Raw genomic sequence first — 12,072 nt, forward strand, 5'->3', positions numbered from 1 at the left:
GTGAACCAGATATTAAAATACAGATTTTCTCCTCATTGTTGTCACTACTAGAGCAAGCTCCTAATTGGTTAACGCGGCGCGAAATATCCGCCAAAGTTCAGATTTTTCAACTTGAGGAAAACGCTCAATTCACGTCTTTTGCACCGCCTCAATCGCGCGAATCGCGCCGCAGAATGCCATTTCGCGTCTCTGCATTGACTTAACATGTAAATCACTCGCGCGAATCGCGTCCGGTGTGAACGCACCATTAGTCTTCGCACGAGCACTTTGTAAACACGAGGGCAGTACTTCCGCCTACGTCTAGCATGACCTTTCCGACGGGATTATGCAATCCGCGATGAGCAGCGCAAGATGAGCAATTTAGGTTCAAAGGTGTATAAATGTGTGTGTGTGTTGTAAATGTGGCGATGGTTTGTCTAGATCAGACTCTATTCCTCGATCGGTCAGAGCCTCTGAAGCTCTTCCTCTGAAACTGCACTGATTTGGACCTTCAGCTGTTGGTTCCCATTGAAGTCCATTATGTGCAGAAAAATCCTGGAATGTTTTCCTCAAAAAACGTAATTTCTTTTCCACTGAAGAGAGAAAGACGTGGACATCTTGGATGAGCTTTCAGTGTGAATTGCAATCGATATAGTTCTCGTCCTCGGTGTGACCGGGCCTTAAAGGGATAGTTCACCCAAAAACGAAAATGTGATGTTTATCTGCTTACCCCTAAGGCATCCAAGATGTAGGTGTCTTCGTTTCTTCAGTAGAACACAAATGAAGATTTTTAACTCCAACCGTTGCTGTGTGTCGCTCATATAATGCTTGTCAATGGGGTCGAATTCTATTAGAGTAAAAAAAACATGGACAGACAACTTCAAACTAAACTCGTGACGACACATTGATGTCTTAAGACACGAAACCATCGGCTTCTGAGAGAAACCCAACGGTATCTATGCAAATATATCACCTCATATCAGACGAACGCTTCAGCTCTCCAGACTGCCATCACTTCCTGTGAGTGAGGTCAAATAGCAACCGGGTCATAGATATATACATAGATTCCTCATTAGTACCTACGTGGATCGCTTGAATGAGGAATCTACGTATACATATCTATGACCCGGACGGAATTTTGACCTCACTCACAGGAAGTGATGGCAGTCTGGAGAGCTGAAGCGTTCGTCTGATATGAGGTGATACATTTGCAGAAATAGCGTTGGGTTTCTCTCAGAAACCGATGGTTTCGTGCCTTAAGACATCAATGTGTCGTCACGGGGTTTAATTTGAAGTTGTCTGTCCATGTTTTTTTTACTCTAATAGAATTCGACCCCATTGACAAGCATTATATGAGTGACACACAGCAACGGTTGGAGTTAAAAATCTTCATTTGTGTTCTACTGAAGAAACAAACACCTACATCTTGGATGCCTTAGGGGTAAGCAGAAAAACATCACATTTTCGTTTTTGGGTGAACTATCCCTTTAACTCTTTCCCAATATGTTCCTACAGGTTCCTGGCCAAGTGTGCGCAGCTTCCTGTTCCCCCAAGCAAACACGGAGACGTTATGCGCGTGTCCCAGCAGTTCAAAGCTGAGAGTAATAAAGCCGAACACGGCAAGAAGACGCTCAAGTCTCTAGAGGTGATGAACGGGTCATGTGATCATCTGTCCATGGCATATCCTGCCATTAAAGGGTTAGTTCAGCCAAAAATGTAGATTGTGTGATTAATGACTGAGCCTCATGTGGTTGGACACCCGTCAGACCTCCGTTCATCTTCAGACACAAATGAAGATATTTTAGTGTAAATCTGATGCTCTGAAAGGCCTCCATTGGCTCAACTTTACACTCTCAAGACCCTTAAAAGACACTAAAGACTAAAGTTAAAGTCCATCTCACTACAGCGGCTCTACAATAACTTTATGAAGACGAGAATAGTTTCTGTGTGCAAAAAAACCCTAAATAACGACTTATATAGTGATGATGATTTCAAAACACGGCATCATGAAGCTTCGAAGCATTATGAATCAGTGAGTCGATTCAGCGGTTTGGAGCATTATGAATCAATGAGTCGATTCATCGGTTTAGAGCGTTATGAATTAGTGAGTTGATTCAGCGGTTTGGAGGGTTATGTATCAGTGAGTCGATTCAGTGGTTTGGAGCGTTATGAATCAGTGAGTCGATTCAGCAGTTTGAAGCGTTATGAATCAGTGAGTCAATTCAGCGGTTTGGAGCGTTATGAATCAGTGAGTCGATTCAGCGGTTTGGAGCGTTATGTATCAGTGAGTCGATTCAGCAGTTTGAAGCGTTATGAATCAGTGAGTCGATTCAACGGTTTGGAGCGTTATGAATTAGTGAGTCAATTCAGCGGTTTGAAGCGTTATGAATCATTGAGTCAATTCAGCGGTTTGGAGCGTTATGAATCAGTGAGTCGATTCAGCGGTTTGGAGCGTTATGTATCAGTGAGTCGATTAAGCAGTTTGAAGCGTTATGAATCAGTGAGTCGATTCAACGGTTTGGAGCATTATGAATCAGTGAGTCAATTCAGCGGTTTGGAGCGTTATGAATCAATGAGTCGATTCAGCGGTTTGGAGTGTTATGAATCAGTGAGTCAATTCAGCGGTTTGGAGCGTTATGAATCAGTGAGTCGATTCAGCGGTTTAAAGCGTTATGAATCAGTGAGTCGATTCAGCGGTTTGGAGCGTTTTGAATCAGTGAATCGATTCAGCGGTTTTGTAGCGTTATGAATCAGTGAGTCGATTCAGCGGTTTGGAGCGTTATGAATCAGTGAGTCGATTCAGCGGTTTGACACGCGATCCGAATCATCATTCGGCTCACTGATTCATAACGCTTCGAAGCTTCATGATGCCGTGTTTTGAAATCGTCATCACTATAGAAGTCGTTATTTAGGTTTTTTTTGCGCACAAAAACTATGCTCGCCGATTTATAAAGTTATTGTAGAGCCGCTGTAGTGAGATGGACTTTGTAACGACGTCTTTAGCGTCTTTTAAGGGTCTTGAGAGTGTAAAGTTGAGCCAATGGAGGCCTTTCAGAGCATCAGATTTACACTAAAATATCTTCATTTGTGTCTGAAGATGAACGGAGGTCTGACGGGTGTCCAACCACATGAGGCTCAGTCATTAATGACACAATTTACAGTTTTGGCTGAACTAACCCTTTAATAAACACATGTTTGTATTCATTAACAAACTGTATTCTTACTTCTATGCCATAGCTATTTTATTGATTAATAATATATAGTTAGCTAATCTGTGTGCTTGTACATGTGCAATTCTGAAATGCATAACATGTACAAATCAATTAAATTGTAATGTAGATGCATTTTCTGTGAAGCTGCTTTGAAACGATATGTATCGTGAAACTATACAAATAAAATTGAATTGAATTGAACATGTGCTTGTCCTGTTTAGGAGAACGTACACTCGATCGTTAGCACTCTTGAGGAGATGGAGGTGAAGATGGATGAGTTGGAGGAGAAATGCCGGATGATGAGAAGCAAACTAGAGGATGAAGAGGAAAAGGCACAGGAGGTTCAAGCTCGCTCCAGTGATTTGATAACACTGGTTTCTCTTGAAACTTGTCGTTTAATGTGACTCTGATCTGTTCCAGTTTCTCCAGCTGTCAGAACGTACGGTTCTACGTCTTCCTGCTGTGCCGCCTCGTCCTGCCAATGAGCCGACGCTACAGGTACATCACTTCCTGTCAAATGACCCCTATGAACTACAGTCGAGATGTTTTACCTCAAATTCAAAAGATGGACAAACTAGCTTTTTAGGGGTTGAAGAGCGTAGCGCTGAAACTCTATTGTAATAGTTAGAATTTCCAAGGATCAGCTTTCTCCGCGAAGAGCGTTCAGACCAAACCGTAAGTCGTGGAGACTTGAAACTTTGAGGGATGGTTGTACTCACACCATCTACAACTCCACCAATCCTCGCCCAAATCGGCCTGACGGTGGCGCTACAGCGCTCTAAAGTGCGTAATGGCTCATAACTCCTAAACTGCTCGTTGGAGGCTCAAGTTGTATCGTTGGAATCCTTCGCTCAAGATGAACAAAACGCACGATTCGATCGTCAATCTCGAATTTTGGGTATTTTGGATATTTCGAATCCCCAATCGGAACTAAACCTGTGCAGAAAGATTCTCTGTCAATAGTTATCAAAAAAAGTCAAAATTTCGATGAACGTCTGCGATGGGACGGCGTAAAGTTAGAAGTAGGCTTGGCCACTTTTACTAAAACGGCTATTACTCTTGAACAGAGTGAGATAATTTCCCCAAACTCGCGTGAAAAATGGCGCGGCGACTGGCCACTTGGTGGCGCTATAAAATGAACAAAACATAAAAACTGCTAAAGCTGCGCAATGGTCAGTCCGATTGACTTGAAAACTGGCGTGCGGTGTCTTTGTCCAAAGTGGCGCGATCGTCTACGAGGACATTCGCGCATCTCGAAAAACACGGCCGACGTTGGCCAATGAACGAAAGTGTCTATTTTCTTAATCCACAATGTAATTTCTTACTGTTTTCATGTGAATTGGGGCATATTTTAGTGACATTTCTCCCAAATAAACATGTTTTGTTCGTTTGCTTGCGATCTGAGTAATATCAATATTGATTTCGTCACTTTGGAATTCACATTTGGTTCTAACCTTTGACTACAAGTAGCGTCTTGTATTTAGAGCATCTCAGATGATGATAAAACAGAGCTGATTAGGTATCTTGAAAATAGGCTGGTTCACACTTTAACCTCATACATGCGAGATGCCGGTTAGTGAGGCGAGAGAATAAAAGAGTCATGTGCGAGACTCTGCGATAAGGGTCAAACACGTCCATCTAACGCATTTACATTGAGAAACCGTGGACAAGTAGTTCAGTGAAATGAAAAAATGCACTCTTTTAATGCTTGATTTGTGATTAATGAAACAGACAAGAGTGGGCATGTTCTCAGGCAGAGCCTGCTTGTGTGTTGTGAAAAACAGTGTTGTTTGTCCTGAGACGGCATAAATTGTGCGAGGTTTTGACACCTTCCTCACCACATTTAGCACCTGCTGTGCCGCCTCGTCCTGTTAATGAGCTGACGCTACATCACTTCCTGTCAAATGACCCCTATGAACTACAGTCGAGATGTTTCACCTCAAATTCAAAAGAATGACAAACTAGCTTTTAGTAGTTTTTTAGGGGTTGAAGAGCGTAGCGCTGAAACTCTATTGTAATAGTTAGAATTTCCAAGGATCAGCTTTCTCCGCGAAGAGCGTTCAGACCAAACCGTAAGTCGTAGACACTTGAAACTTTGAGGGATGGTTGTACTCACACCATCTACAACTCCACCAATCCTTGCCCAAATCGGCCTGACGGTGGCGCTACAGCGCTCAAAAGTGCGTAATGGCTCATAACTCCTAAACTGCTCGTCGGAGGCTCAAGTTTTATCGTTGGAATCCTTCGCTCAAGACGAACAAAACGCACGATTCGATCGTCAATCTCGAATTTTGGGTATTTTGGATATTTCGAATCCCCAATCAGAACTAAACCTGTGCAGAAAGATTCTCTGTCAATAGTTATCAAAAAAAGTCAAAATTTCGATGAAAGTCTGCGATGGGACGCCGAAAAGTTAGAAGTAGGCTTGGCCACTTTTACTAAAACGGCTATTACTCTTGAAAAATGGCACGCCGACTGGCCACTTGGTGGCGTTTTAAAATGAACAAAACACAAAAACTGCTAAAGCGGCGCAATGGTCAGTCCGATTGACTTGAAAACTGGCGTGCGGTGTCTTTGTCCAAAGTGACATGATCGTCTAAGAGGACATTCGCACATCTCGAAAAACACGGTCGACGTCGGCCAATGAACGAAAGTATCTACAAAAAGTTGGGACAGTATGGAAAACGCAAATAAAAAAAAATAGAAGTGATTTCTAAATTTACTTTGACTTGTATTTCATTGCAGACAATATGAACACTAAATATTTCATGTTTTGTCTGGTCAACTTCATGTCATTTGTAAATATGCATCCTTTCCTGTCATTCAGACCTGCAACACATTTCAAAAAAAGTTGGGACAGTAAAGCATTTACCACTTTGTAATGTTGCCATTCCTTTTCACAACACTTAAAAGACGTTTAGGGACTGAAGACACCAAGTGATGAAGTGTTTCAGGTGTAATTTTGTCCCATTGTTCCTGCAAACAAGTCTTAAGGTGGGCAACAGTACGGGCTCTTCGTTGTCGCATTTTGCGCTTCAAAATGCGCCACACATTCTCTATGACAGGTCGGGACTGAGGCAGGCCAGTCAAGTACCCGAACCCTCTTCCTCCGCAGCCAGGACTTTGTAATGTGTGCAGAATGTGGTTTTGCATTGTCTTGTTGAAATATGCATGGACGTCCCTGGAAAAGATGTCTTCTTGAAGGCAGTATATTATGCTCCAAAATCTCTATGTACTTTTCAGCATTAATGGTGCATAAAGTTACCTTTGCCAAGGGCACTGACACAACCCCATCCCATGACAGACCCTGGCTTTTGGACTTGTTGCTAGTAACAGTCTGGATGATCCTTTTCTTCTTTGGTCCGGAGCACACGGCGTCCATTCCTCCCAAAAAATACCTGAAATACTGCTTCATCTGACCACAGTACACGTTTCCACTGTGTGATGGTCCATCCCAGATGCCTCGAGCCCAGAGAAGTCGACGCCGCTTCTGGACACTGTTAACATAGGGCTTCCTTTTGGCACAGTACAGTTTAACTGGCATTTGTGGATGTAACTACGTATTGTGGTACTTGACAAAGGTTTGCCAAAGTAGTCCTGAGCCCATGTGGTGATATCGCTTCTAGATGATGACGATTCTTGATGCAGTGCCGCCTGAGGGATCGGAGATCACAGTTGTTCAGCTTAGGCTTGCGCCCTTGTCCTTTACGCACTGAAATTCCTCCAGATTCCTTGAATCTTTTAATTATGTTATGCACTGTTGAATGTGAAATATTCAAATCTCTTCCTATCTTTCTTTGAGGAACATTGTTTTTAAACATTTCAATAATTTTCTCACGTATTTGTTGGCAAACTGGTGATCCTCGGCCCATCTTTGCTCCTAAAGGATTAGACCTTTCTTGGATGCCGCTTTTGTACCAAATCATAATTACAATCACCTGTTGACATCACCTGTTTCAAATCACATCATTATTGAACCATTTGACCTCATTACTAGCCCTAAATTGCTCCTGTCCCAACTTTTTTTGAAATGTGTTGCAGGCCTGAATGACAGGAAAGGATGCATATTTACAAATGACATGAAGTTGACCAGACAAAACATTAAATATTTTGTATTCATATTGTCTGCAATGAAATACAAGTCAAAGTAAATTTAGAAATCACTTCTTTTTTTTATTTGCGTTTTCCATACTGTCCCAACTTTTTCTGATTTGGGGTTGTATTTTCTTAATGCACAATGTAATTTCTTACTGTTTTCATGTGATTTTTGGGTGAATTGGGGCATATTTTAGTGACATTTCTCCCAAATAAACATGTTTTGTTCGTTTGCTTGCGATCTGAGTAATATCAATATTGATTTCATCACTTTGGAATTCACATTTGGTTCTAACCTTTGACTACAAGTAGCGTCTTGTATTTAGAGCATCTCAGATGATTCAATTCAATTCAATTCAAATTTATTTGTATAGCGCTTTTCACAATACACATTGTTTCAAAGCAGCTTCACAGAAAGTGCATTTCATAAATGTACATTGAAAAATGTTAGAAAAGAGAATGTTAAAGAAAAAAAAAAATGTTAGGATAAGTTAATCAATCATGTATTATTTTAGGCCATAACAACGCTGGCGTTGAGTCGTCTCTTCACAGGCGTCGAGTCGTCTCATCACAGGTGTCGGGGCATCTGAAGTCTCCATCAGAGGCTGGATACAAACTGGAGCTGACGAACTAGTTACCTCGGGACTAGTGTCCCGAGATAACAACAGAAAAGCAGATGGGAAATAATTAGCATAGCTGCTGTTCAGAATATTAATGCTGTTGGTGCGATTTAACTGTAGTATAAAACTTAATTATAATGTGAATGCTTGGCTAAAGAGATGCGTCTTTAATCTAGTTTTAAACTGGGACAGCGAGTCTGAACCTCGAACAATATCCGGAAGACTATTCCAGAGTTTAGGAGCTAAATGTGAAAAAGCCCTCCCTCCTTTAGTGGACTTAGATATCCTAGGAATGACCAGAAGCCTCGAGTTTAGTGATCTTAAAGAGCGCGATGGATTGTAGGGCGATAAAAGATCAGTTAAATACACTGGAGCTAACCCATTTAGGGCTTTATAGGTCAGTAGCAATACTTTGTAATTGATACGGAACTTAATAGGTAACCAGTGTAGAGATGATAAAATTGGTGTTATATGATCATATTTTCTTGACCTAGTAAGCACTCTAGCAGCTGCGTTTTGGACTAACTGCAGTTTGTTTATCGATGATGCAGGACAACCAGCTAATAAAGCATTACAGTAATCTAGTCTCGAGGTCATGAATGCATGAACTAACTTTTCTGCATCAGAAATAGATAGCATGTTACGTAGCTTGGCAATGTTTCTAAGGTGGAAAAATGCCGTTTTTGTAACATATGAAATATGACTTTCGAAAGATAAGTTGCGGTCTAATATAACACCCAGGTCTCTTACTGTAGTGGATAAAGCGACAGGACATCCTTCCAAGTTAAAGTTGTATTGTGAGAGGTTTTGTGGGCAATTTTTTGGACCAATAAGTAACACCTCCGTTTTATCTGAATTTAATAGCAGAAAATTACACGTCATCCAGTGTTTAATATCATCAACACACGCTGTCAGTTTAGATAATTTAGCGTTTTCATCTGGTCGTGATGAAATATATAATTGAGTGTCATCAGCATAACAGTGGAAATTAATTCCATGTTTTCTTATAATATTACCAAGTGGCAGCATATATATTGAGAATAGCAGAGGGCCTAACACGGATCCTTGCGGCACCCCATAGTCTACTGATGTTATCTTTGATTTTTTTTTTTTTTTTGATGATGATGATGATGATAAAACAGAGCTGATTAGGTATCTTGAAAATAGGCTGGGTCACACTTTAACCTCATACATGCGAGATGCCGGTCAGTGAGGCGAGAGAATAAAAGAGTCATGTGCGAGACTCTGCGATAAGGGTCAAACACGTCCATCTAACGCATTTACATTGAGAAACAGTGGACAAGTAGTTCAGTGAAATGAAAAAATGCACTCTTTTAATGCTTGATTTGTGATTAATGAAACAGACAAGAGTGGGCATGTTCTCAGGCAGAGCCTGCTTGTGTGTTGTGAAAACAGAGTGCTGTTTGTCCTGAGACGGCATAAATAGCGCAAGGTTTTGACACCTTCCTCACCACATTTCTTCGGAAATACACCCTGTAGTGCACAAAACTAAAATCACATGTTGAGAAACATGCCTTCACCTTATATGGAACAGTAACAAAGTCAGACAGACTTGATGCAATCGTTTCAGGAAAAGCAGTTTCAACACTTTTTTAGAAGAGTTGTGCAAGTGATTCACAATGTGCTTTTGTTAATCACAACAAACACGCGAGTGGGATCCAAAAACAAGGGGTGATTGCAGCATAATGAAGGTCAGGCAGGTGATTTGATTAGTGTGTGTTTGGTTCCTTCAGGAGCACCTCATGAAGATCGTCCCCGATCCTCCAGCAGTGGTCCGAGCGCTTCAGACGGCCCCGGTGCTCGGGGACCTGAGGGCCTTTCTGGAGCTCGCACATAAACAGGTGGATGCAGAACAACCTGGACTGACCATCACAGCAAGAGACGTTTCACACACTGACAGAAACGGCTGATAAACAAAATAACTGCTCATTTATTTCCAAGTTTGCGTAGAGGACTAGACACAGAAATTACATTCATCTCAAGCATTAATGCAACAATAACAACACAAACGTTGGAAATTCTCTGCTCGTGGTGATCAACATCTCTGCCATGTTTGGTTTGTATCAGATGTTTTGGGGAACATTTCCACTGCATATACACGAGAACAGTCTTTACTAATGTTTCATTTAAAGGATTAGTTCACTTTCAAATAAACTTTTGCTTATAATTTACTCACCCCCTTGTCATCCACGATATCCGTGTCTTTCTGTCTTCAGTCGAAAGGAAATGAAGGTTTTTGATGAAAAGATTTCAGGATATTTCTCCATATAATGGAAGTCAATAGACCCCAAATGAGAGGTTCAGTACAGCTTCAAAAGGGCTTTAAACCACATCAAACGCTACCAGACGATCAATAAGGGTCTTATCTAGCGAAACAATCTGTCTTTTTTTTTTTTCAAGTTTTATAAGTACAAATGCTGACCAATCGTTTGGCTAGATAAGACCCTTATTGATCGGTTGGAACCGTTTGATGTGGTTTAAAGCACTTTTGAAGCTGTACTGAACCTCTCATTTTAGACCTTGAACCGTTTGGAGGCTATTGACTTCCATTATATGGAGAAATATCCTGAAATCTTTTCATCAAAAATCTTCATTTCTTTTCGCCTGAAGACAGAAAGACATGGATATCTTGGATGACAAGGGGGTGAGTAAATTATAAGCAAAAGTGTATTTGAAAGTGAACTAATCCTTTAAGCCTTAAAAGCCTTCAGTCGAAGCAAGCCATTTGCCGTTAAGTTTCTAAAATGCAAAGTGCCACAATAATACATCACAAGATTAAAATCACTCTTTGAAATGCTTTCACGTCCATCAAATGGTTATCAAATTGAATGCAAAGTCTCAGTTGATGTATACCGTGTGTGATATGAGGTACACAATGTGTTTTATTCCTGTTTAATCGTTTGCTCTTCAAGCTCCCCTAAAATTGAGAGTCTCTCCTCCGCAAGGACTTTCTCCGTATAGACTCGGACAATTCCTCATTGAAGACTCGCTCGATTGTCGAGAGGAGTGAGGCGCGAACAGTGCGGCCGAGTCCACGAGCTGCAAACACGTACATGATGGGGTTGAGCGCGCTCTTTATGTAAACTAGAAACAGCGCCACGTAAGCGCCTCCAATCGCGCCTTCTTTGAGATCCTTCCAGGTCGGCCGATCGTGCGAAAGAGCCCTTATGAACCGGCAGGTGAAGTAAGGCACCCAGCAGGTGAGGAAGAGGAGCATGGTGAGGAAGAGAACCCGATAGAGGCGGGTCAGTCGTTGGGATGTGTAACTTGGTCCAGATGACGAGGTAGGAGAAGACACCGCGCCTTCGGCCTTCTTTGCGCAGAAAATCACCGCGATATTGCACGACAAGAAGATCACCAGCGGTAGCAAGAATCCTACCACGGTTTCCACAATTATTAAAGCTTGTCCTGCTCCCATATTCGTTTCCATGCAGGCTTTGCGGTTGTCCCAGCTATAGATTGTAGCTGAGCCAATGTAAGGTGAAGCGAAGACTGCCGCTAACACCCAGATTGCAGCGCAGGCTGACGGCACGGCCCAACGAGGACGCTTCAATCTTGCCCAAACCGGTTTGAGCAGACACAAGCAACGCTCCACCGCGATGGCGCAAAGCAAGAACGCGCTCGCGTACAATCCAAGGCAGCGCAGGTAAATGATCAACTTGCATGTGGGTTCCCCCAATGTCCAATTGAAGTTTTTCACCAAGTAGGGCAGCATTAGCGGCGTACGCAACAGCAGCACCAAGTCTGCAAGCGCCAGGTTTACGACATAAATCCGGAAGCTGTCCGCGCTCTGCGTCTCACAGCTTGCTCCCCGATTGCGGCACCAAACTCGAACCCCCAACGCCCAGACCACCAGACCATTGAGCGAAACACCCACGATGAAGATCACCACGGTCAAGATCATCTGCGCGACGCGCATACTCTCCCTGGGGAGGAGGTGGGTGTGGTTGGCGCTCGAGTTGCCATTCATCAGCTCTTCGACAGCCATTGATAATCTGTGAAAATACAGAGACAGGTTCACATCCAGTTTGCTCCAAACACACTATAATGGTTACAAAAATTGTTTTCATGGCGATGCAAGAGAAGAAACATGTTTGCTTCCCCCAATAACCTTTCAATGATCAGTTCTTAACAGTTCAGTGGAC

General features: G+C 42.2%; 2 protein-coding genes across 2 annotated transcripts in view; one reads left to right on the forward strand and one right to left on the reverse strand.

The window, feature by feature from the left end:
* cenpq (centromere protein Q) overlaps positions 1-10,734 on the forward strand; it is a 22,868-nt gene extending 12,134 nt beyond the window's left edge. The window contains exons 6-9 of the mRNA XM_079812321.1: positions 1,495-1,624; positions 3,413-3,532; positions 3,612-3,689; positions 9,661-10,734. Coding sequence (XP_079668447.1) covers positions 1,495-1,624; positions 3,413-3,532; positions 3,612-3,689; positions 9,661-9,837 — 505 coding nt within the window. The 3' untranslated portion in view covers positions 9,838-10,734. The remainder of the gene's footprint in view (positions 1-1,494; positions 1,625-3,412; positions 3,533-3,611; positions 3,690-9,660) is intronic.
* On the reverse strand, positions 10,735-11,846 carry LOC307123681 (C3a anaphylatoxin chemotactic receptor; the record flags this gene model as incomplete). The annotated part of the gene is made up of 1 exon (XM_079812320.1): positions 10,735-11,846. The coding sequence occupies one exon, from the start codon at positions 11,844-11,846 to the stop codon at positions 10,845-10,847; it is 1,002 nt and encodes a 333-aa protein (XP_079668446.1). The 3' UTR covers positions 10,735-10,844.
* Positions 11,847-12,072: the final 226 nt, after the last annotated feature.

The sequence above is a fragment of the Gobio gobio genome, assembly GCF_949357685.1.
Source record: "Gobio gobio genome assembly, chromosome: 3".
NCBI classification, from domain to species: Eukaryota; Metazoa; Chordata; class Actinopteri; order Cypriniformes; family Gobionidae; genus Gobio; species Gobio gobio.